Genomic DNA, 27,652 nt, shown 5'->3' on the forward strand with positions numbered 1-27,652 from the left:
ATGTTTTCAACCCAATAGAAGCAGCTGACAGAGGTAAAATACTGAGCACATATCACATATAAAAATAAATACAGCTGTCAGGGAAACTAAATGCCAGAAGACCTGCTACACATTGTAAAATGAATATGTCTTTGCTGTAGGCGCTACACCAAATATATTATGAATAACTTTACAAATTTAAAAAAGGCCTTTTGGAAAATTATAAGGAATTTTAGGTAGTATTTACCACTGCAATTTTTGCATTTAGAGGAGTTGGATTACCCTTACCATTATAACAGTGTTCAATGTATTGACTTCGAAGGCTGATTTGGCTATGTTAGGATTGAGTTGCATCACATAAACAGATATAAGCAGACCACCTTCATTCACTAAGTAAATTTGGATCTGCTAACTTTCTGAGCTGCATGATGACGATAATCACCAAATATGACTAAGTGGACACAGCAGCGCTCCACAGGTAACTTTCTTTCCACATGTCAAGCAGGATCAATACCATACCAAATGCCAAACCTCTGAGAAGCACGGTTGGATAAGAATGTAAAAGTAGTCATTTAAAATGCTTCAAATCCGTCCCCAAATTGCATTGAAATAAGCAACTGTAAATGGCAAGTCCAACCCTCGCCATATATTTACTAAAAGGCCATAAGTTTTACAGGGATTTACTAGGAGAACTAAGAAATATTTCAAAGCTTGACATACAACCCAAAAACATAATTTACCTGAACATAAACAACAGCAGAAAAAAGTGTGGGACCTTAAGTAAGTCAGATTCAATATTCTAACTCCAGTTTAAGCATATATATGGAAATTATTGTTCTGTTGAAGGGTTATATTTACTATTGAGCAAACACAAGGAGATGATCAACTCCGTGTGTTTGCTTTATATGTACTATTCTCACTCCAACATAAGCAAAAGCAGGAAAAGTGGTGGAATTTGAAGGGGTTGTGTTTACTTTTCACTCTCCAATCTAAGCAACAATAGAGAAAGTATTAGACTTTGGCGGGGTTAGCTTTACTATTTCCACTTAAATCTAAGCATCAGTATTTAGAGTGTTGGACTTCGGTGGGGTCAGAGTACCTATTCCCACTCCAACTTAATCAACAGAGGGAACATTTTGGACTTAGGAATAGATAAATATATAATTTCAATTTCAAATATATATATAAAAAAAAGTTAAATACCTAACAAAATAAAAATATCACAACACATTTCAAATAAACAAAAACTTAAGCAGTCTAAATTTAAAAAGTTGTGTCATTAAAAATAAATACACGGCCCTCCCTACTATCCAAGCAAAACTGCATACTACAATACCTTAAAATAAATTATAAATCATAACATTAAAATAGTAATTGAACAAAACATATAAAAGTAAAACCAATAATATATTTATTTAACAAATGTATTAAATATACATTCAGAGAATTAATAATTCATTAAAATACAACAATTGACACACAAATACATAATTCACTTAATTGCAAAATAAAAATATATTGAACATTACAAATTAATTTAAAATAAAACAATAATTCATCATTTAACTTTCCACCCTATTCCTGAAGAAAGACATTACATTAGAAATTAAATTGAACAAAGTTTAAATTGCACATAAATATCACACGGAATGCTCAATTTGGATACGCCTTGACGAGAGGGGTGGGATGCAAGCACATTATGCCTGAATTCCCCAGGTTGGGGACTGCACTTCCAGTGCCCATGGCCCTGCCTGGCGAAATGTCATATTCCATTATGTGTTTGCTATCACTCACCGTGCATATCATTGACTACTGATTTATTTTTTAATTGTTTTATAAAACTGAAAAATAAAGGTTTAAAAAAACAAAACTATAATGTATGATTTAAATATCTTCCCATGATAATCCCCTACAAACTCAACACCTGCTGCTAAAGTATTAATGAATAATTAACCTACAGAAAATTACCATTCTGTAAGAATCTCAAAATACTTAAATAATGAAAGTAACAACTTTCGAATAAATCAGTTAGATAATTAATTAGCAATTAAATAGATAATTAACATAAAAATACATTTAAAAGAAAAAAAATTATAAGTTAAATTACTTTCCATACTATTCCCTTGCAAACCCAACAACTAAATTTTAAAATACAAATTAAATGAAAAAAACTACTGAAAAAATAATCAATTATAGTCATTCTAATACCTACAATTAATGCAAATAGCACATTTAAGATTATTTAGAAACAATAGTTCATACAGCTTCATTAAAGTAAAATACATTTCAAAAACAATATTATATACAAACAAAACAATATTCTTACCTGCTACAGTCTGTTCCTCAGTATTTTTAAAACTATATTCTTGCAGCTATTTTTTCAAATGATATTTGTGTCATTCACCATCTTATGAATGGAGCTACCTCCCTTTTCACTAGGAAGGGTGACGGGCTGGGGAGGCAGGAAGTGAAAGGGTGTGTCCTTTTAGTTAGTGCCTGATTGGTTGTTGGGCAGCAGCGGTAGGAGAAGAGCATACACATATACAAAGGATTTTTCGTGAATGTCAGGCGAGCTCTTCAATGTCTCAAAATTGTGTTCCAATGTACTGCCCAGTGACAACACTCACATTATAACCAAGTCAAATGCATCGTAGCTTGACATTTCTTTATCCCAACACCATGGTTGAAAGTACAGTACCTAATCTGTTAGCATGAAGGGAACACATTGATTTAGATATGCATATCATAAATGCTGAATTCGCTATGTAAACCAGAGTGACTAAGATGAAAAAATCATACAGTGCTCATTACAGTAAATCAAAACTGGCAATAAATAGGAGACCATAATAAAGTATGTGTATCCCCTCCCCGAGTTACAAAAAAGAACTGTGCTCATAAGTTAATTCATACAGCTCCCAACACCAGTAGCTTCTGAGTGGTGGAGTAAATAGCACATCTTGCAGTACACTGATTAGGATTACAAGTAGTTCTTGGAAAACGCCCTCATGAACAAAGTAAGAAGTTGGCAGCCACAGATGACAACATGAAGTGGGGGGGAATAAATATGCATTTTTAAATGCATTTGAGTGCTCTTGGCTTCGTGCCACGGACGTTCTCAGACGTCACCTTGGCACTTCGTTCCAACTTTTCTCCTTCCAGCATTTACATTTCAAGTTAACAAAAATCAAAGCTAAGCAAGGAAAATGCGAGTGCTTTGGCATTTAATCATTACAAGGACAGCAAGACGTTGTTTTGTCAATAAGGGCGTTAGCTCCTGGCATCAGCACTGCTTAATGCGCCCATTTTACAGTCCTCTCACACTGAGCAAGCAGTTGGTGTTTTTAGCCTTAGACATGGCAATACAGCGGGCTAGTGTCCTCTAACAATGAACAAATCCTTTCTTCCAGCGGTCTGTCCGGTTTCCACACAAACAGCTGAAGGTTACTTCTCTTACATGGGTACTTTATGCATAAATTACAATATTTTCAGATAAAGAACATCAAAGTGGATCATTAAATGTGGAGACTTCAGTGTGTCCCACATCAGATTTTTTTTAATGAAGACAGGCCTAGGATTATGTCATCATCACCAGATAACAAACCCTTGTAAAACGTGCACAATATTGTTTTTTTTGGTATAAAATATAATAATATAACCCTCATTGACACAACTTTAATTTCCTCAAAGAGTACCTGATTGAATACATACATGTCCTTCATGTGTACAGAGTTCACATACAAAAAAGCGGAAACCTCAATAAAAATAAGAGGGTAAAGGAGCATGAGAAACACCAATCTCGATATATTAATTTTTACACAATATAAATTAAATGACATCCACTAAACATACATTTGTGTGTGCATGCATCTATAATCACAGGTTGGCTTGTCTTCTTAACCTCCTTCAGAGAAGAGATTTAGCGAGAAAACTGGCGCTTTTTGACATGAAAAACATACTAATCAGAAAAGGCATGGGCTTCGAAAGGACTTTGTGGTACACACATAGTACCTGCACTTCCTGGTTGTCTCCTGCATACACCCAGGACGGTGAGGTTTGTCATGACTTTGACGGCAGCTAATGAGACATTGTCCCAATGGTGGGCTGAGGCGGGCTCGCAGTTACTTGGAGGATATAAATAAGTACCATTGGTCTGGTTCCTAAAAACATGTAGAAACTGTTAAATAAAAGAATCCCCTGTATCTTGTGTTATTTCACATATTAGGGATTTACAAAAATCTCTAGTTTGTGTCTGGAAATCTATGAAAATAGTACACATCTGTGCGTGCTCTTCCTCCCATGTACTTAATCCTGCAGACATTTTGCAGGAGCAACAATGGTACAATGAATATTTTAATTTATAATTGGTTTGTAATTTCTCCATATGAAAGACATTTTTCCATTAGAGAAAATCCAAACCAATCATCCCAGAACATAGGACAGTGAATGGACATTTTTCACACCAAATTTGCACACTTAAGTTAAATACACATATTTGGGGCAAAAATCAATTGTTACGCTTTCAGAACACAGTTTGTTGGCGTAAAGTACAGTCCGTTTGGCCACCCCATCACTAACCCTGAACTTCCAACTGCAAAAAATGTGCTTAGTCGAGCATTTGTAATGTGGTAAGCTCCATCTGTGTGGGCGGAGTCAGTTCTGGTCTGTGAGTCTATGAAGCAGGCCCAGTCACTTGGATTCTCAAGTGTACTTTTGTGTTCTTAAGTGAGCAAAAGGATTTTTGAAACGTCACTGTGTCACTAGGCCAGGAAGTGGTCCTCTTTTACTAATCTGCTCTTTTCTATAGAATACTTTCCAAGTAATAACATTGTTTCGTTGTGTACAGCACACACTGTTCAAGGTTAAAGGCAAGCAGACTTTGATGACCGGGTACCACAGGCCGTAACTCAAACTTTTTCAGAGCTGGATTCAGAAGGTATGGGCAATAGTGTTGCCCTGTTGATTTCATGAAGAGTGGCCGCATTGTGAATTATGTGAGAGGCTGCTTCTACTCTGGTAGGAAACCCTCAGTTAGCCTTACCCTCTACGTCATCGTCATAAACACTGTTGACCCTAACAAGCGATAAGAATTTAAGTAGCATGACTGTGACGATAAGGGCTAGAGCCAGGGATAATTACGAACATCTTTTCTACAGAACATTTTTGGGAATCCCTCTAAGTGTGTGTATACTGCAAATATGTCATGCAGGATGCGTTTAGGGGGGGAACTTTCAAACTTTTGTAAATGGTGACACTCTGTATATGCATTTGTAGAATTTCAGACCTACTACAATAAGGGTCCGCAGAGGTCAGAATGAGCACAATTCCACCATTGAATGCCATCCATGGAATTTACCTTCTTTCACTGATAGGTGCCCACCCTAATAGCTGAAAATGTTACCAGTCAATAACAAAGAGATCGGTATTGGTGGAAAAGTCTACCTACTGAATAAGTACTATTACTTACGTTCATGATTTTTCTACTCTTAGTTCAACCACCCCTTCATTTAGAAAACAAAGAGGATCTTCTGAGCTGTGGTGGAGACCAGAGCATTTTTTGAACAGCAGATATAAAAAAAAGAGTTTGAAAACGGGCGTACATGTATAACACAGGTGGACCTATATGATACCAGGTCTCACACTTGTTGCACCTGCGCAGCTTTCCATAGATCCCTTCCATTTCTTTTCATTTATATCAACACTGTTTATGTACATATTAGAAAACAAAACCGGGATAATTGTTCGGTCATCTAACAGGAGGAAGCAGCAATACTGACAGTCTCTGAGGTGAGTAAAACAGACTGATTCCCACGCTCCAAGCCCTTGTATACTACTGGAGGAATTTACAGAAGATCAGAAAATTACAAAAGAGGTGGAATCTCATGAAAAACAAAAAGTGTAAAAATATTTTAAAGCATTGTGTATTCAACCTGGAGAGCTACTTTGGATCAATGTAGTGTTTGCAAAGTTGTTTGTAGAGCATTGCCACTTTTCAAATCATCAACAGTGAAAGATGCAGCTGAAAAACTCTTACAATTGTGTTTGCACTAACTCTGTACGAAATAAAAACTTTGGAGGAAGTTCTGGGACACTAAGTAACATACTTCAAAATATATGCAAGTTAAAAATTTGGATGCCTTTTTTATAGGTGAGGTGAGATAAGGTTTACCAATCACCTGAAAGACTCTGTGGTCCAAAGTGAACCTGCAAGCTTCTAGAAATCAAGGTTATCAAAGGTCCTCTCAGTATCAAGAGGAGGATTTCGAAAATGAAAGGAAAATTCCAAGACATACATGAAAATCAGAAATAACTTTAAGCAAAAAGAATTCTGAGTGGATCCTGGAATTTGACCTCTGCCAGTGAAAGAAAGGAGAGGATCTAAATCATTATAGTAGATGTGATGATCCTGATTAGAAAACACTTTTTATCTCAATTTCAGCAGGTGCCGGTCCCTGCCAGAGAAGATCTGCTAAACTTCATACCTATGCCTGATCTGTCAACTCAGTAAATGAAGAATGGCACTTCATCCTAAGTTCCAGGAAGGTCTAATGAGCCAGAAAGGGCTTCTAGTGTACCCACAATGAAATTTCTACTGCAGATCTACAATGTTGTGGAGAAGCCGAGTTCATTCGTAAATCATTACCATTATGTTTTCAGAGTACACCAGTCATCTTTTTACCTGCACATGAGAAAAGCAAAAGCTTTCAGCAGCAACAAAAATAAATTACATTTTAGAATATCGAAGTCAAGTGATCTATTTTTTGCCCACATGAAGCTTGGCCCTAAAATTGACCCAGAACTTTTCAACAGTTCAAGTCAGTAGCAGGCTATAGATCGACATAAGGGTCTTTCATAGTCCACCCCATCAACAGACAAAAAGAGAAACTCCTACACCACTACTGGAGCAAAGTGCTTACTAATTGCCAGCAGTGCATGCCAAGATTTGTTTTTTGGGCCAGCATTTGCAAACTAAATAAAGAACCCCATTTGAAGATTTCTGATAATTCTGCATCTTGCCACTGAATGTGTCTTGTCTAGTACCGCCATGGGTAAAGCAAAAACCATAAGAAGGCACGGACTTGTCGGCTTTGCAGTGACCCCAGAGACCCTCTTGTTAGGTAGCTTGAACTCAGACACGTTTATTTGTGGAGTCTATACGGTAGAATCACAGCCTACTCAGCATCCATCAGTCTCGAATCAAATATTCTTTGAAAGGTGAATGGCAGGATTTTTTAAATGTTTGCATTTTTGCATCCATCTAGGGATGCATTTGAAATGGTGTGAGTCAAGGAAAGTTTATCACTTAACCAAAAAGAGAAAAGTTGTAATGCTGGTCTTTTGCCTCTTCACCCCACTGCATGAGCAGGCGATGGGATAAAAAACGTAATGTTCTTATATGAAGAATAACTTCGTTTGAGTAGAAATCAAAAGAGATTGGGATTTGTGTCCTGGACAGGACAGGAGGAATCAACCGGACATGGGAACACAATTCAACAGCCTCGACTTCCTCTCATACCTATGGGGACCATTTGGAATAATGAGAAGAGAACAGTGCTCTCACCATACTGGGAGCAAACATTGACCAGGACCTTTTAAAAAAAACCTAGGGAACAGTGTTTCACGTGACCTATCGAAAACTAAGGGATCCTCCAAAAAGAATAATTCTAGTGGTCCAGACAAAAGACGCCGGCCCTTTATGAGCACTGGAGGGCTGAAACATGTAGACCTTGACCTCACCTAGTGATGTGATGGATACATGACTCATCCATGATGCACATTCACTTCTCTTTTAACCTTATCCTTGTCTAGTGTTTATTATAATATTAATACTAGACAAGAGATCATGCTATATTGCTCACTCTGCCGAGGATCCCCACAAGAATATCTTCGAGCACGAGAGATCACGTCCTGTTGGAGGAAAAATACCTGATGATGATGCTATCAACTACTAGTACATTAGTGGCAAAGCATATACCACTAACCGAAAATAGCTGTTGAGGGTCCCACAGATTTTTTCCTAAGGGATTCGACTAGGACACAGATCCCACTCTTTCGATTTTTACTCATTTTTGTTTGGGAGCCAAGTAAGACCTATCCACTTATAACAACTTCTTCCCCCTCATGATATTTACTGAATGACTAAGTTTGTCATCACCGATATAAGGGATTATAGTGGGATAATTTTTCACCTTACTTAAAGTTTGGCAGAAGGGATACTCCATCAAAAGTTGGAGGATAGCCGGTCTGTTGTATTACAAGTGCCATATGCTATAATGCACAATGGGACATCTGTCACATTTGTGACAGAGTATCCCATCTGCCAAAGTCTAATTAAGTCCCTTTGATTTTGTCACAGCTTAGCCTTCACATTTCAAAGGTACTCCTGCATCAGGGCACACTTTATCTGTCTAATCTTCCTTGGTGTGTTGTGAGCTCTGATTCCTTCAGCCCAAGGCATATCACTGTACAGTCCATCAGTGCATGGTGGAGATGAATTGAAACAATCTTCCTCATCCAAATTATTGAAGCCCACCTCAAGGGTCAGTGTCCTGCAACATGGAATCAAAGAGTCATGTGGGTTTTATGGCAAATTAGGTGTACACCCTTCTGAGAAGGTTGTGGGGCTTAGGGTTCCTGAAACTGTTGGCCTCTTGGAATCCAGAAATCTATGGCACCTGTTTAGTGGGACTCTGAGAACTTTTTTTGGCACACAAACCCCTTAAATGCACTGCTATGAGAGTTTGCTTGACCCTTAAAAAGGCTCCTGTCTTTCAACTATACTAGTTAGTGCTCTTCCAGGGGCCAATGAAGCAATGTAACCTTTAATGAAGGTCAAATCCCCTATAGAGGTGGATTCCCAAAGGCTGTGGTACACCCTACAGTAGACAAAAGTGGCACTCTTCCCTAAACATTCAAAAGGCTTGAGATGCAGACCTTCTTGGGAGGCCGTGGGAAAAATATTAGAAGAAGACAGAAACCTAATTTTGGCAGGTTCTAGTAGTTCTATTGCCTCATCCCACAAAGAAATGTTTTGAGGCTCTATAAGGGCTTGCCACTCTGACCCTGGGTTACTATCACCCAAATAAGGAAGTTAAGTAATAGCCACAACTTTGCCCCAGCCCCCACAACAGTAATAAAGCCTTCCTCTGCACACTCTTAGTGAAGAAACATTGTACCTGAAGAAACATGGTACCTACATCACCAGTGTCCAACCTTCATGAGTCATTGTGGCGACTGAGACCAATGCTGGGTGACCCAACTCTCCAGGGTCACACAAGGATAGCCCAGGCCATAGCAACACCTTTGTTCTACCTGGATTTATATGCTTTTCTGGAGCCACTGAGCCCCATGTTTAACTTTTTGTAAGAAGGCCACTCCAATTTTACTTTTAACCGAGCACATAGACCTAGTACCAAAGGCTTGAACACCATTAAATTCAGTTCTCAGCAACAGTTGTCAATGATAAGTTTGACAATGTCTACAGGTCAACAGGGTGCTGCCATTTTTCAGTAGCAGACCCAATGGCAGACTCTGGCGCTGAAAGTACGACCTGTGAATCTCCGATAGGAATGATCTTAGTGTTTTGTCCCTAGGGCATGTCGGGGAGTCCCTGTTGTAGGGGTGATCCAGTAATATTATCTTATGCCTGAAGAAACAATTGCTTGCATGTGCTATCAGTGTACTACCTCAATATTGAGTTTTTAACACCAACCTGCAATAATCTAATATAGATTATTGACTACAAGTACATCATCAAGGTAATTGTGTATGGATAAAGATGTATAATTCTTAATGCGGTACAGTAACAGTTAAGAACAGATTAGATCTCAGGAATAGTAACTCTATACCTACCTATAGAAGTGTATATTGACAATACAGTAGTTTTTGGTATTATATAGTTGCTATTGTTGAAGGCAGAAATTTGGTTCCTCAATATTGTGATATACAAGCAGAGTCAACTTAAGACTGAAGGGGCCTTACCTTATTTGTAATCTTTAAGACTGTGAAAGGGTGTACAATGCTTCATTTTACAAACAGAGCAGTGTTGCTACACAACGCTTTCTTTTTTGGCAGGGACAAAACCAATAGAATTAAAGCATTTGAACTTCATCCATTAAATATTCATCGTACACAATTATTTCGACCCTTACATTTTTTTTACTATGATTACCTTCATTCGATTAACTTTTTTTTTGGATAAGTAACCCGACTGCACATTGCCATTTTTTCCTTAGCACACTTCTTTTGGTACAGCGAGAGATGAGTGGAAGGTTTGCCATATCGGGGACAATATTTACCGTTATGTGCCACCAGTTTCTTCTCATACTCAGGCACCATACTAGACTTTGCTGAATATTTTTCTTGTCTCTTGTCTATAAATAACTTAGAAATATTGTTTATTATACATTTATATCATACTCAGTTCACATGGGGAACTGCGAAAAAGTACGAAATTTGCTCCCATGGGATTACTCCTCTGTTTGTAGCACATTTTCGACTTTCGTGAAATTCACAATGGTTTCCATCAGTATTGAAGGAAGACTATGCAAGTAGATTTTCTTAAACATTCCAAGGTGCTGGCAGGTGAACATTCCTGTTATGTGCAATTGTGCATAGAGCTTTTTGTGTTTTCTTAATAGGGTAAAACTTTTTTAGCCTGTGGAGAAGCCCCTTTACGTACGTCCCCAATGAATATGGGGTAATTCCCTCCCATTTCCCATCCTAGAAACCTTAATACCACACACTCTGACAGGAGCAAGGTTACAAGATTTTTAAGGATGGGGAATGTTATGCAAGAGGTACATGCATACCCACAAACTCATGCGTTTGTGGCTGTTCGCCCACTTTTGCAAGTGGCCCGTCTAGGGAACACTGTGCTCCTGAATTAGAAATTTGCAATTGCGGAAATTCCACCATAAAAGTGGCATGTGCATAGTGTCAAATGAACTTTGTCAGAGTAAAAATTCCACTAATCTGAATTTCATTCACCAGGATTATCAATTTACCGTTATAAAGGTGTGTTGTGCAGAGAAGTTGTAATTATGAGCAGAAAAGGCTTTGAGAAACACACCTAGGTAGTATATACACACACATTTACCCATATACATTAAACATGCACACACAAATGTACATACAGTACGTGGAAATTTAAGAATAGAGCAAAACCAGTGAAAATGTTCAGTAAAATTGTAAAAAAAAAAAAAAAAAAAGTAGTCCCCAAACATAATAGCAAAAGTAGACATGAAGTAAATACATTTTGCAGCATTCTTGTCTTGTTTTCAGGATGAGCCTGAACCCCGCTACAGGGGTGCAACGGAGAGGTTGTTTCTGAACACTGGTGGCGCGCGGCTTGCTGGAGAAAGCACGCGCAGTCTGAATCAAAGGGCCTTGGCACTGGGATTGTGTGGGGTGTGCAGCACCGACTTCTGAGGATGCCCACTGTATAAGTAAACCTGCAGCAGGATGGCAATGTCCACAAAAACCTGCAGCAGCCCGCACACGGAGAACTGGAAAGGAGCTTGATTGACGATAAAGTAAACAGTCTTGAAGGTGTCTCCACTCGTCCACATCAGTACCATTTTTACACTTAAGTAAAAAAATGAAGGAAAAAAACAGAAAGAAAAGCAACGTTAGTAGGTAAGAATTAAAATGCGCCCATCACATACTACATAAACTCTTTGTGGATGGTGTTATTATTATTTAATTGTTTATCTTATTTCACTACAGCATCATCCCATGTCATGAACTTTGACAGTTTTGCACTTTTTCTTTCACTCACACTTGCACATGTACAGCAGTAAGCAGTAGCTCTGTCTTTAAAAGGGCGCATAGGTTCCGTAATCAAGCTTTTAGATGCAAACACCCACAATGCACCGCTGCCCCTCTGGCCAAGTTTGTGCTATTTATAAACAACAGTCAAACACACAAGTCTCCCACCAAACCATAAAGATCGTTAAGGCCCACGTGGCAAGAAACACATAAACGCTCAACAGAACATATTAGAATACCTTGCATTTAATCAACACATTATCAATGCTTCATTTGAGCCAGTGGTTTCTGGTGCTCAGCACCAGCACTTAAACACCGGCACTTTCCCTGAACACCAGTTAAGGACACAATAATTCTCAAGGAGATTAAGTGATTTGCCCAGAATCACAGGGTGTTGAGCCAACGATGAGACTAGAACTAGGTTCCCCAGCTACGAAGTTGGCAGCTCTTGTCATTATGCCACACCCCCTCCAACTTTCTTGGTAAGTAGTTGTGTCGGTTTTAGGCGGCGCTAACAAGAGAAATGGCTGGTGCAAGTTGCCTCCTGGCGAGAGCCCCGACGCTTATTTTTTTTTACAAATAAACCACAGCACAGATAAGCAGAGTAGTTGGCTGTGACAATGCTCACAACAGCACTTCTCACCAGGACAAGCAACACATTTGCATAACACATTGGACTGCAATAACATAAATCCATCCTGGACCAGATACACAATTCAGTCGGTTTCAATGGCTATGGAGATATGAGACTTTCTACATATAAAATATAATAGTTGATTGCCTCAACAATCACCATGCAATATATACTGCTACTCACGTTTAATGTACTCATGTTACTTTTTGGATTTTTTATACCTGCAATTCTAAATCTATAGGAACTTTGAAGCTTTTCATAGATGTTGGTGCTGTGAAAAACTCAAAAGAGAAAGTTGTTTATATACACTGATTCTCCGCATACTTACTTCCAACCTTTACTTCCCAACCTGTGCCCTATTTCTGTTGCTCTACCTATTCTGTGGTGGAATTGCCACCTAGTGTGGAATTATCCTCCTGGAAGAACACCACTTAAGAACCTTCCTATATGCCACCTACATCCCACCTCCTCCAGCCACTCGCCACATCTTCATGGCTGCCCATTTTACTCTTCCCCTGCTCTCCATGTCCATACTGATCCCTTCAGCATAGCGCAGAAGTGTAGTGTGTTTGTTATCAAAGGAGCTGACTGTACTTGGTCTGCTTATGGCATCCTCTCCCTTGGCTGAGGGAAAGCTTATTTCCACAGAAGGAAGGCGATAGGATTCCCTCGGCTGTATGATTTTGTGAAGAAGACATGAGAGGAAGGTTCTTAAGTGGTGTTCTTCCACGAGGATGATGCCACCCTGGGTGCCAATTCCACCACAGAAGAACGGAAGACACATTTAAGGGATCTCTGAAAGGCTTAGTCTAGAAACAGCCAATAAAAAAACGATCTGTATACTCAATAGGATGGATTTGGTTTGAAGCCATTGGTTCTTGGATTAACCAGCACTGAAGCACTAGGACCATGGAGAAGGGACACTCAATCATCTATCTTCAGCGATTTCACCTAGATCAGATAAACCAAAGGTTAACACAAAAAGTGTTTCTGATTTTACAGTATTTTGTGCAGCATCTCAATTGAAATGCTTTTTAGGTCTCGCTGAAGCAATGCGTAGGCATTGTTTTCGGCGAGATTATAGTACGCTGCTTTCAAAAGTCTACCCACTGCGGATCACATACAGTTCATGTGAGAGCCAGGCGCGTGCACAGCAATTCGCTCCCCCGACCCCTCCCACAAAGCAAGACAAGAACATCAAAGCCATTTGCCAGCAGCCACTTTTCGTGCTCCGCAGGTCATAAACAGGACCATCTGCTCGTAAATCGGAATGCTGGCATGGTTGCCCAGCCCCCCTCCCAGCGCTGCCTTGAAGGCTTTTCCCACACGCAGGAGACAAGGAGAACACGTTTTCTTACGACTTAAACCAGACCAGACATTTACAAACTTTACATTCACTTAATGCACCTCTTTAAGGCAATTGACTAATTTAGCCAAATAAATGCAATTTATGCCAGACACAATCGTTGCCCCTCCATATTCATCTTCTAGTTATTGATGACACTTTTTGTATAGCTGATAATTATGTACTTTTGACAAAAATGTTCAACTTGCTGTCACTGGTTCTGCCTGATCTTGATCTTTGTATTAGTTTTACCCTGCAGGCTATTGCTTCTTGTCGTTCTAGTGCTTCTTTAGCTTTGTGTTCTCTTCACTATTCACTCACCCTCACACTCACACCCTCACCCTCACACACCCTCACACCCCCTCACCCTCACACACACACCCTCACATCCCTCACCCTCACAACCCTCTCACCCTCATTCCCCCTTACCCCCCCACACCCTTACACCCCATCACCCTCACACACACCCTCACCCACCCTCTTACCCACCCTCTCACCCTCACACACCCTTTCACCCTCACACACCCTCTCACCCTTACACACATTCTCACCCACCTTCACACCCCCTCACCCTCACACCCCCTCACCCACCCCCTCACCCTCTCACCCCCACACACCCTCAGACCCCCACACCCCCTCACTCTCCCTTACTCTCACACCCCCTCACCCTCCCTCACCCTCACACCCCTCACCTTCACCCTCACACCCCCTCACCCTCACCCACTCATCCTCACACACCCCTGCACCCTCACACACACACCTCACACACCCTCACCCTCACACACCCTCACCCTCCCTCACCCTTCACCCTCACACACCCTCTCTCACCCCCTCACCTCACGCCTCACACTGCTGCACGCCACACACTGCTGCACGCCACACACTGCTGCACGCCTCACACTGCTGCACGCTGCACTGCTGCATTACTCCTACTGCTGCCCGCTTCACACTGCTGCCTGCCTCACACTGCTGCACACTGCTGCATTTCTCACACTACTGCATGCTGCACACTGCTGCACGCCACACACTGCTGAATGCCTCACACTGCTGAATGCCTCACACTGCTGTACGCCTCACACTGCTGCACGCCTCACACTGCTGCACGCCTCACAGATGCACGCCTCACAGATGCATGCCTCACACTGCTGCACGCCTCACACTGCTGCACGCTGCTGCATTACTCACACTGCTGCACACCACACACTGCTGCATTACTCACACTGCTGCATGCTGCACACTACCACACGACTCACACTCCTGCAAGCCTCACACTGCTGCACGCCACACACAGCTGCACACCACACACAGCCGCACGCCACACACTGCTGCACACCACACGGCTGCACACCACACACTGCTGCACGCCTCACTCTGCTGCACGCCACACACTGCTGCACGCCACACACTGCTGCATGCCACACACTGCTGCATGCCACACACTGCTGCATGCCACACACTGCTGCATTACTCATACTACTGCATGCTGCACACTGCCGCACGCCTCATACTGCTGCCCGCCTCACACCTGCTGCACGCCTCACACTGCTACACATTGCTGCATTACTCACACTGCTGCATGCTGCTGCACACCACACACTGCTGCACGCCTCACTCTGCTGCACGCCTCACACTGCTGCACGCCACACTGCTGAACACCTCACACTGCTGCACGCTGCACACTGCTACATTACTCACAGTGCTGCATGCTGCACACTACTGCATTACTCACACTGCGGCACGCCTCATACTGCTGCCCGCCTCACACTGCTGCACGCCTCACACTGCTGAACATTGCTGCATTACTCACACTGCTACATGCTGCACACTGCTGCACACCACACACTGCTGCACGCCTCACTCTGCTGAACGCCTCACACTGATTCACGCCTCACACTGATGCACGCCACACTGCTGCACGCCTCACACTGCTGCACGCTGCACACTGCTACATTACTCACAGTGCTGCATTCTGCACACTGCTGCATTACTCACTCTGCTGCACGCCTCACACTGATGCATGCTGCACACTGATGCATGCAGCACACTGATGCACGCCACACACTGCTGCACGCCACACTGCTGCACGCCTCACACTGCTGCACGCCTCACACTGCGGCACGCCTCACACTGCGGCACGCCTCACACTGCGGCACGCCTCACACTGCGGCACGCCTCACACTGCGGCACGCCTCACACTGCGGCACGCCTCACACTGCGGCACGCCACACACTGCTGCACGCCACACACTGCTGCACGCCACACATTGCTGCACGCCACACACTGCTGCACGCCACACACCGCTGCACACCACACACTGCTGCACACCACACTCTGCTGCACGCTGCTGCATACTGTTGCACGCCTCCCACTGCTGCACGCCCCCCACTGCCGCACGCCGCACACTGCCGCACGCCGCACACTGCCGCACGCCACACTCTGCCGCAAGCCACACTCTGCCGCATGCCACACTCTGCCGCATGCCACACTCTGCCGCACGCCACACTCTGCCGCACGCCACACTCTGCCGCACGCCACACTCTGCTGCACGCCACACACTGCTGCACGCCTCACACTGCTGCACGCCGCACACTGCTACATGCTGCACACTGCTACATGCTGCACACTGCTACATGCTGCACACTGCTGCATGCCTCTCACTGCTGCACGCCTCACACTGCTGCACGCCACATACTGCTGCACGCTGCACACTGCTGCATTACTCACACTGCTGCATGCTTCACACTGCCACACGCCTCACACTGCTGCATGCCTCATACCTCACACTGCTGCACGCCTGACACTGCTGCACGATGCACGCTGCTGCACGCCACACACTGCTGCACGCCACACACTGCTGCACGCCACACACTGCTGCACGCCACACACTGCTGCATGCCTCACACTGCTGCATGCCTCACACTGCTGCACGCCTCATACTGCTGCACGCCACACAACACCAACACATCACTCTAGGACACCACCATATCACTCTAGGACACCACCACATCACTCTGGGACACCACCACATCACTCTGGGACACCACCACATCACTCTGGGACACCACCACATCACTCTGGGACACCACCACATCACTCTGGGACACCACCACATCACTCTGGGACACCACCACATCACTCTGGGACACCACCACATCACTCTGGGACACCACCACATCACTCTAATACACCACCACATCAATCTAATACACCACCACATCACTCAGCCCAACCACATCATCACTCAGCACCACAACAGCATCACTCAGCACCATAACAGCACTGTCCTTGCTCGCTACCAACAAGCATTCCCATAGCCAATAGGACTCGCATTAGGAAAGTGTAAGCTATTGGCTTTGTGAATAACAATGCTATTAATTTATATATTTTCAAAGCCAACACATATTAAAAAAAAATTGTCGTTTACAATAGCAATAGCTCACACTTTCCTAATGCGAGACCTATTGCATTGCAAATGCTTGTTTTATATGGTATTGATTAATAACATTTCACTTTTCTCATTTTTAATGAAAACTGTCTCATTTGCAGGCATTGCTGCAGGTAGCTTTAGCTGTGCTGTCGAATACCTACTGTGAACAATAAAATACATAGAGTGGGTGTTGACTCAGCCCTTCCTCTTGATAAGATAGTTTCTTCTCTAGCTCACTGCCACATTCCCGATTTGATGGCTTTTCTCCTTATTCTTGTATTTTTTATATCCCAAGGTACATTTCGGTCTCACTATGTTTTGAAAGACTGACATATATCCTTTTATTGATAGTGTCGCACCTGGCACTGCAGTGCATATATATGGGCTACTTTTTCTCCCTCCTCGGTACTCCCACCCCTATATCGGTTAGCAGTCATCTTAAAAATTTGTAAACATTCCAAGATGGTGCCCTTTTGTGTGCATGCACATACATGGAAATCCTTTCAAAACTAATTTATTTGATTTCACTTTAACCAGTCAAAGATATCTGCTATACACCTGTTGCAGCTTTGAATTCATGTTCTAAATGTGTGTACAAAAACACCCATTCAGAGATGGCCATGGCAGCCATCTTTGAATGATTTTTTTTCAAACAAATGGAAATTCATTCGAAAACGGGCCCTAAACCTGCATATAGATTTCAGTCATCTAAGAAAAACATTTGCATTGCCAAATATAACCAGCTTCATTGTCTCCTCTCTAAATGGATATCTCATCTTGTACACTCTTCGTTTCAAGATGCTTCTGTCCATAGGTTTGTGTCTCAAATTACCAAAGTTGAACAATTTTTAAGTAAAAGATTTGTAAATATAGTTTTCAACCCAGCCAACTAGTGATGAGGCTAAATTGTGTACATGAACTGGTAGGCGGTTTTTAATCAAACCCCCCTCCTGTTTCCTTTGTAATACCAACAAGAGGATTAGGGCACCACAGAACTAGGTGGCCTCGTCCATCAGACAAGATTGGGGTGTAGAAGCTCCGTCCTCACCCCACACAGGAAAAGACCATATGAGTTGGAATGATTTCACATGTGGGAGGATGGAACCCTATGAAGGAGCATGCCAACGATTAGTGAGTGATATCCCCTTGAGACTTCTAATTGAGCAACTCAGGGTGAAAATAACACATCTCTTCCGGTCGGTCACAAGAGAACCTTTCAGGCCTTATGACCAACAAAGAAGGACTCACTTTCTTCCTCTGCCCAGAGTATGTTTTGTTGAAATAGTGCCAGTAGAATATCCTAAGAAATGAATAACTGCAAAGTATGTTTATTACTTTAACGTAATACAAAATATAAAGGACTGGTTCCAGATATTACCATATGTGTGCCTTTTATGTCATCTTGTAATATCATTTTCCATTTTGCTTTGCTACAATGCGAGACAAAAAGTTCAAAGGAAACTTAGATTATCACCGCTTTAATTTGGGGCTAGATCTATGGGTAACTTTCTTTTGATTTCCTCCACAGACTGATCTAAATTCGTCTCGCTGAACAATGGAACTACGAATCCGGATTATATTTACATAGCGCCTAACAACCTCTAGACTCCAGGTGCATGCAAATGCCAAGACTGTTCCAAACATATGCAGAGGTGCACAAAAAAATAACCGTTAACAGGGCAACCATCCATTGACTTCATGGCAACAGGGAAAATTGAGAGGGAAGATTGGCAGTAAAGGCGAGAGAGAATACATTCACCCGCAGATCACTCGTCTGTGCAAGTTCCCACCAAAAGCCTTGAGAGATATGATCACAGAGTCACAAGTCTGCATCTCACCATGCCATTCAGCCACAATACTTTCCATAAAACGGTAAGGATGCTATAAGACTACATTTGTGGAAATCAGGCAATGTGGAGAAGCGTGGCTCAGTGGTTAGAGGTGGCAGACCCGGAAGCTGAGATCGGCCGTGGACCAGGGTTCGATTCCCCGCCTCGGCGGGTCTCGGGCTCAAAATTCCACGGACTCGACAATTCTCGCTCCGGTGCCTATTCGACTCACGGGGTCACACTCTGCGACTCTGGGCAATAGCTTGCTTAATCTCCACTACGGCCCCTCGCGGCGGGATGCCTGGCTTTCACCTTGTGGATACTCTGCCGGGGTATCTCACAGGGGAATACCAGGACGGGTTCCCTAAGCAAGCGCCTTGATACCTTCGGGTGATACGTGCGCTATATAAGTCGCAATACAATACAATACAATACAATATCCAGAAAATGTTTATCATGAGGCACATGCCAAGTTGCTGGGGTGAAGGCCTTCCACGAGGCATAGGGGGCAGGTTGTATTCTAATGCTACCACTCCTGCCAGATGAAAAACACCCTCCTGCTAGTAAAGCTCCACTCATGATAACACAGGTATATATGATCATCAGAGGCAGTGAGACCAAGTCTTAAGGAAAGATCTTCAGAGGTGTCAATAACAAGCCGATATGACCCTCCAAGGGCAAAGATGGTTTGAGCGTATCTCACAGCGTGGAGGGCGACACACTTAACTGAGACAAGCATGAACATGATGAATCTATTAATTGTGCATGCAGAGAAAACGTCTGCAAACAGCAGATGACAATTAAATAAATGTAGGACTTGAAATTGGAAATATGTAGAATTGTAACTTTAAAATGAGATTTTACAAATGTATCCAGATGAACTGGAACTGCGTAAAGTTATGAAGCCCATAGTGGACAAACTAGAATATCTTCCTAGACTAGTATTAGCTTTCAGTGAAAGATTTGACTAAGAAGCACAACTATGGTTCTCTGATAGTGTATGATTCAAACAGCTACCTTTCTTCATTCATCTTTGGATGCCGAAAGCAATCAGGAATCTACGCGGGATACACTGTCATAGAACAGTGTTTTTAGTCTATTATTGCTGGTTAGGGAGCAGAAGAAAGGACAGCTATGAAAATGCAGGAATAAGGGGCTGCAGGGTGCCTGGCAAAGGCAAACAAAATGGCACAGAATGGGGCCCATACCTGCCTATTTTCCCAGGAGATGCAAAAAAAAGCCACCAAAACTCAATCGGAGCAAATCTGTTTTCCAAAGACTTAACAAAAGAAGAGAATGTTTTAAATATGGGTTTATCTACTTTCCCTGTAGTTCATGTAATTGTGTTATTTTGAACATTGGTTTGTAAGGATTTTCTAAAATTCTTAAATTCAGAAGAGCTCTGTAGGCTTCCCCGTCAGGACGATGCCATTAATTACAGATCTGAACGTAACAGCCAGAAGGATTAAAGAAACTTTTGATGACCATTTCTCAGACAAATGACGAGTCCATATCAATTAGTTGTAGGGAGTTATGATCCCCAGACACTGAGTAGCTGATCAACCATGATCTGTGTATCTAGGTATGCTTGAGAGCAGGACTAGAACTTCTCCACCCATATGACTACATCACGCTTTCTCCTCTAAGCACTCAAGGCTGCCCTAACACCAATCAATAATCCTGACGTAATGACCAAGCCAGTTGTCAACAATTTAGGCTGTGTTTCTTGCTGAAGCTAGACATCCGGTGGAGTATTACTGTTACGGTGTGGGGTTCCCTTCTGCTGCAGAGAGCACCCCGTCAGATGCATCCAGCACATACTGTGACAGTATGTCCGATTGCAAAAAAAATGATAATTTTCACAGAGAACGCACCTATACTGGGAGAAGGCAACAGTGAAGGGTTGGGTAATGGTTTAAAGCCACTGTTGGGTCTTTTCACTGCTGGCAGACCTGGCTGACTTTTGAGTACTTTTCTGCAGGAGTGTGCAATGGAGGACCCTGGGACCTCTTAGCAGACGTGCCAACTCACACGGTGCCACTGTGTGTCACACCATTTCGGCGCCTTTCACAGGTCACACAGCAGACAGAATCACATGGTGGTAGGCAGGGCGAGCTGAAAACCACTGCATATAGTGGACTTCCAGCTTGTCTTTTGCGGCTGTAGCACACAATGTCCATTATGATGTGTGAAAACTCCCCAGTTCATCGGTGACAGCCTCAGTGACCCTTTGGTTTTTTGAGGGGGTGGGATGGGGCTGGTCTGCTAGATGGAGGGCAGGGGGGCTCCTAGGTAGCTCTCAGTATGAGGCCCCGCTACCTCCTCACACATTGAAAGTTGTTTACAGGTTGGTTTTTGTCTTATTCCGAACAGCAACATTGAGGAGAAGGCCACTGTTTGTGAGCTTTTTCCAAAACTGGGCAGTTAACACACCGCCTGAGAGCCTCTTTGCCCTGCTCTTGTGTCAGTGACATGATGTGGGCGCTAGAGCAACAAGGGCGGCTGATAAAAACATAATGAAACCCTTTCATCTTTGGGCCACATGCACTATTGTCAGGTACCGCCTGCTTTCAGAAAGTACATGTAAAGGTGTTAAAATGTTTATTAGAATGGTTTAAGGCTTCCTGGCAGACGTGCATACAAATGCAAATTGAAAAAACCCCATCTCTCTTACCAGCATCTTAGCATCGAAGCAAAAGGTTTAAACAAATACACAGAAGCACTTATCACGTACTGACAAGGCTTGCCTCTACTTTGTTTTAAAGTATTGCTTCTTTTAGTCACTAGTAAACTTAATGACCTCACTTAATACGTGGCACACACTCAAGGTGTTGCTATATGTAGAGGTTTCCTTAAAAGGAATTTTTCACGTGTCAATGTTTGACAAAGTGTAAAGCCTGTTTAAGAGCACCAACAAAAACATAACTCGATCCAACACCTTTGAGACACTGGATGTAAAACTACACTTGGTCCTTGGCATATTTTCTTTAATGTGTCAAAAACGTGATTTTGATGTAACAGATCGTAGCTGAATTTAAAGAGAAAATCTAAGATAGGCTGCTTGAGTATTCAATTCTGATTGATGGAGAGAAGTGTGTGAGTGCAGTCTGGCCTTTGCTCGAAGTGTTTTGGTGTGTGGATATGGCTGAAGCTGCTGAAACCGTGTCATAAACAAGCCATGCTTCCTCGTGGAAAGGGACACAGCTATAATGCAGCATTTTCCACCAGTGATTTTACCTGCTGGATTTTCCAGCTAAAACAATATGGTTTGCTTTAGGATTAGGTACCTATGGATGAAAGTGAATGGAGTGGGTCTCCTGCTAGGTGAAGTCAAGGTAGAGGCAGAAAGTGAAAGAAGAAACAAGCCTTCTTGCTATGGTGCCTGCTACCTGAAAGAAATGTAAATATGTGCAATTGATTAATTAGCAAATCAAAAGGCTGCTTGGGAACGGGTATATATTTCTAATTGCTTGAGCCATTTGAGACTTCACGATGACAAATAGATATTCTTTTTGAGAGGTAATTTAAGGGTGTTATCAGCTAATTTCTGGAGTGTGCCCTCGTGGACCCTTATGGAGAAAGAAAGGTTTGGACTAGGTAAAGTCTAATTGTAAATAAATATAAATATATATTTTTAACACACTTGTTTTATCTTAAAGAGTATGGCCTGACTTAAAGCTTTTTCGGATGGAGTTCAGGCCACAAGGGTGGCAAAGAACATTACCTCTGCCACCCTGATGGTCTGCCATCTGCCAAATTTAGAGATGACCGCCAGCCCAGCAGTCATCGCTGCAAATTGCTTAGAACCGCCATCACAGAGGATTCTTTCAATGTACAAAACTTTTGGTGGACAGCTGCCGTCCGTTTTGACGTAAGTCCTCTATTTAACAACCATTTGCCAGAACTTTAACTTTTTTTTTTACTTTTCAAAAACAAACTCTCAAAGTTTTGTTTTTTAAAGCCAAGAAACTAATGTCCTCCCCACCCTGGGGTCATTACTGTTTTTTTCATGTCCTGCACCAGGTATTTCCTAGCAGTGAGGACCAAGAAAAAAAGACTTTACACCATCCACCCTAAGTAGGGTGGATGGTTTTATGTCCTTCCTCTGGTGGCCCTTACTCCATCGGAGGAAAAAGCCATTGACGGAGCCAATGGGAGATCAGACGATTGAATTCTAAAGCTCTTTGTGTCTCTAAATGAGGTGGGTGGACTGAGGGTGTGGTCGGCAGGTTACTCTGTTGTGTATTTCCTTGTCCACCAGTTTCTAAATTGGGCCATGAATCTCTTTGCACCTTTTGAGTCAGCCTATATTACACTACGTGCAATACAATTTTAAAATGATTACATGAGTATTTCCATTGCTTTCAAATCGCAGGCTGGGACCACATAGCACTATAAATACACATATAACTATTTTTCAGCATTGAGTTCTCTGACTGCCTGGCTGCACCACCACATCTGCAGGTATGGCATTAACCAACTGAACTTTTTTCATAAAAGAATGCATTTCCCACTGATTACTTTAACTTATATTTATTTTTCAATTAAGGCTTGGGCGTTATATTTTATATGTAATTAAATCACGCTGAAAGCGAACAAAGGGTTCGCAGAATAGTTTGTTATTTTTTAGCCACATCTCTAGCCCCACCCAGCTTTGCACTTAGGAGTACAGTCCTCATACTGCACTTCAACCTCTCGATGACCTGCAAAAATCCTTTGTATGTCGCGGTCATTGAGGCCACATCTCCAGCATAGACATCACACATCAGGTCAGAGGTAGGGATAGGGCTGTAGCCCAACGGGTGTTGCATGCCTGAACAGAGTGGATCCTCATAAAAGCAATAGGACTTGTGTGAAGTAACAGTTGGAAAAGATCTACAGTCCCTATTATAAATTGGCTTTTTGCTCGGACAGAGGTGGGAGATGGTTCATAAAAGAAAATTATTCTTGGGTTGTCACGGCTCCATGGCATCAAGGTGCCATATTGTCAGTTCTGGGCTTTTAATTGACAAAGTACTGCTGTGTGAGAGTTACAGAGTTAGTTTGCTTTCATGCAACCACATTTGACTACCACACCTAATAACACTGATTTATAACATAAATTCCCAGGACATGGGACCCGATTGACAAACAGTTTGCTGTGATATACTGTAGTACTCCTGGCTTACTATTGAATTCCAGGAATAGGCTAGAAGAACAACATGAAAAAATCACTCACAGCAAAATCTTTGTCGACTGGGGCCATAGTTTTTTATGCAAACCTTTACAATACTCATCCAGCTATAAAAATGGATTCATTTCTCTTTTGAGATAGGTGCACACGATATCAAACACCTAAAAAATAGTATTAGGTTTTTGGGAGAAAACATTCCCTGTGAACTTTCACACAGTACACACCTGCTTCACCACTGAAAATAGACTCAAACTGCAAACCAGTGTACCTGATTCACGATGGTTTTACTATAATTCTTGCCCACAAAAAAGAATTCAGGGGTAAGCTAAGTCATACCTACTTCAGAGCAAAGTGTTTGTGAATGCGGCCCACGGTGTCCCAAGAACTCTGAAATACTAGCCAGTAGTTCCTCTCCTTGGGAATTGTGGGTATGGTGGAGACCGTGGTTTCATTTGAAGCTCATCCACCTAATTGTTAACAAGCATTGCCAAAGCCAATAGGACAGAGTTTAACGTGCAAACGTGCAGACACACGAGTCATCAGAAGTGGATAGAGTTTTTCGTTGTAAAGTAGTCCCTTCATGCAGCTTAATGCAAGCACTCCGGTGAAGGTGGAAGCATATACCCAAGAAGCCAGTAGTATAAGGAGACTGATGAATACACCATTGACTGAGACAAGACCGAATGACAAAGTCTCAGGCAAATGGCTGAAAGATGGTGGCTGGAAAAAGCCAATGGCTGAAAGGTTCAAATTCAAAGACCGCCATATGTATACTTCTAGCAATAGGTCTCTTTGACTGTGATGCAGTCAAACCCAAGCCTAAAATGCTCTTGTGGGTGGTGCCACTCTTTCTATATACATTTTTAAGCACTGCAAAGTACAGTGTCAAATTACACAAACAAAAATTTAATAGGCATGCCCTGACACCACTCACAAAACTGAAGTCCTTTTCCCAACAAGCTTCAGTAGTTAATGTCATCATTTTAAACTTTGTTAAAAACGCTTCATCTACCTGGGACTCAGTTCAAAGCTTTTTCTCTCACTATTTATATGAGATCAGTGGCGTTTAGGATGTGTCAGCTTCTAGAAGACTAGTTTCCGGTTTGCAATGGCTAAGACAGATTCAATACCTTCAGGAGCATTTTGTGAGGCTGCCAACTCGCAGACTGCTGCGACGTTGCTCGCTCCGTATCTCCTAATGTTCTATGATAAACGCACAGGCAAGTGGGCTCAAGCAGGCGTGAAGACGGAAGTGAAGAATATGTTCCTGGGGAAGTCACGTGGCCCAGAGCTAACCAGCCAGTCGACAGCCCGGAAGATGCATCTTCTGCCGGTTGGAGAGATGCGCTTACAAATTAGGAGTGTTCACGTCCTGTGCAACCAGCAGTAAATCAGAAAAGCCAGCTCAAAGTAATAGCGTTCCACCAGACGATAGGAGGCGGTAATGTGTGCGCGAGGGCGGGTGGGAGAGGGTACCGGAGGTATCGCGAGAAGTGAAGGATCAAAGGGGTGAAGTCAGATGGAGTAGAGCACAAGAACGTGAGAGAGAAAGAAAGGAGAGAGAATAACAGGATGTGAAAAGGGAAAGAATAACGGGCAGGAAAGGGAAATGAAAGGAAAAGAACTAGAGAGAGAAATAGAGGCAGAATGGCAGAGAAGTAGCAGGGAAAGAGGGATGGATGTGAGTTGGGAGAGGATGGGGAGAGGTGAAAATTGGAGAAAGAGGGGACTAAGGGTAAAAGAGTACAGAAGCGATAAAGTAAGAGTGAAAAGAATAGGAAGAAGGAAGGAGAGAATAAGGTGGACAGAGAAGAGATCAACAAAGAGGAGGGGAAAGTGGAAGCGAAAGAGAAGGAAAAATAGTGGAACATTGTACACATTTGTTATTTGATTCAATGGTGGGGTATTGGCCATTATGCCCGCCTCTCCCCAGGCTGACTTGGGCAAGTGGAACGATCCACAGACCCTGCTGAGGGATAGATAGGTTGTTATAGGTGCTGGGCGGGGTCTAATTAGGGTGACAAATGGTATAAGAGGTCAAGGGCCGATCTCTTTGGCTGACTTGATCCATTGGGCAGCGAAGTTGTAGTAGCTTTAGATCAGGAGTCCCCAAACCTTTGTGTAATAAGAGCTACTTATGTTAATTGAAAATAATCGTGACCCACCAATAGTAATAGTGACATTAGACAAGATTACATTAGTGACCACCATATTCAGGATTACCAGCAGTAATCACCTCAGTGCCAGTGGCGAAACACAGGCCCCTGCAGCCCCCACAGTGCGAGCCCCCCCCCCAAGCTCCAGGGGCTAATTGAGTACAGAGGGGGCCCCTCCATGTACCTTCCAAGAGAGCCCCCGAGGTTTTGTTACGCCACTGCTCAGTGCATCAAGACGGTTGCCAGCAGTAACGTAAAAAAGGCTTTGTCAATTTGGAATGGCTTTACGTAGGTAATACATGCCAGTTACGGCTGCAGTGCCCTTGACAAAAAAGTAATCATATTAGTAATAAGCCTCTGGACATGATGTATCACTCAAAATTCACCTTAAATTGTAGTTTGGAAATTCTGCCATTTTCCTCCTAACAGTTTATGAGTTCTGACACTACACTCATATTCGCCTTGGAATGCACAATTTACTTATACATTTGTTCATTTAACCAAGCAAAGAGTTTCAATTAAGAAGGCTGGGATACCACCAGGAGAGCTACTGACAGGTAGCTGGAGAGCTACCAGTAGCTCACAAGCTCCTCGTTGGAGAAGCCTGGTTTCGATAGTGCTTCAAATCGTTGTGAATATGGAGCATAGCGAAGGTGTAAGAGAGGCTTTGCACACTTTATGTGCAGTTGGCAAGGAGGATCGTTGATTTGGCCAGGGATGGTTGGGCAATCATGGGCGGGAATGGCTCACCTGCAGCTGCAGGCATCTGAGAGGGTGATGGCCAGCATGTGTTCATCACTGAGGGGGTGTGGAGGGGCAGAGGAAGAGGAATGTGGCCATGGGTAGGCCGGCAAAATCTGAGACCTATAGTTTCAGTGAGGAGCAGTGCTCACCTGACAAAATTGTCTTTCCTTCTGACGTCATAGCACAGAAGCCAGTACAGCTTGCTCCCCTTTGCTCAGATTGTATTGAGTGCAGGAAAGAGCAAGCCTTTAGGCCGTTTTAGCGCACAGAAGGTTAGGCCTTTGAGCGCTGTGTTGGGTGAAGAGCAGCAGGGGGCACAGAGTGCGGTATGTTACACTACTGCAAGGAGTGATGTTGTTACGCCCAGGAGGAGTCTTGGGAGTTGTGGTTAAAAAGGATATGCGGCCCCTTTTAGCGGACTATGGAGAGACCACACATGAGGTGGAAGGGAATACTGAGATCTTAAGCAGACAAAAAAGCTGAAGGGACTACTGTCAGGTAGACAGGAGCTGTTCTGGTTAGTGGTCTTGAGCTACAATGGGAGCAACTATGTGAGGCAAGAGGCGAGGTGTTGTATGTCATAAGAAAATTTGAGAGGA

At 42.9% G+C, this 27,652-nt stretch overlaps 1 protein-coding gene across 2 annotated transcripts in view; it reads right to left on the reverse strand.

Annotated features, from left to right (window-relative positions):
- Positions 1 to 3,186: 3,186 nt before the first annotated feature.
- Positions 3,187 to 27,652, reverse strand: part of SLC66A2 (solute carrier family 66 member 2) — a 432,790-nt gene continuing 408,324 nt past the window's right edge. For both annotated transcript variants that reach the window (XM_078687577.1, XM_078687576.1), the window contains one exon: positions 3,187 to 11,562. In XM_078687577.1, coding sequence (XP_078543703.1) covers positions 11,355 to 11,562 — 208 coding nt within the window. In that variant the 3' untranslated portion in view covers positions 3,187 to 11,354. The remainder of the gene's footprint in view (positions 11,563 to 27,652) is intronic.

Source organism: Lissotriton helveticus, chromosome 4_1 (assembly GCF_964261635.1).
Source record: "Lissotriton helveticus chromosome 4_1, aLisHel1.1, whole genome shotgun sequence".
Classification (NCBI taxonomy): Eukaryota; Metazoa; Chordata; class Amphibia; order Caudata; family Salamandridae; genus Lissotriton; species Lissotriton helveticus.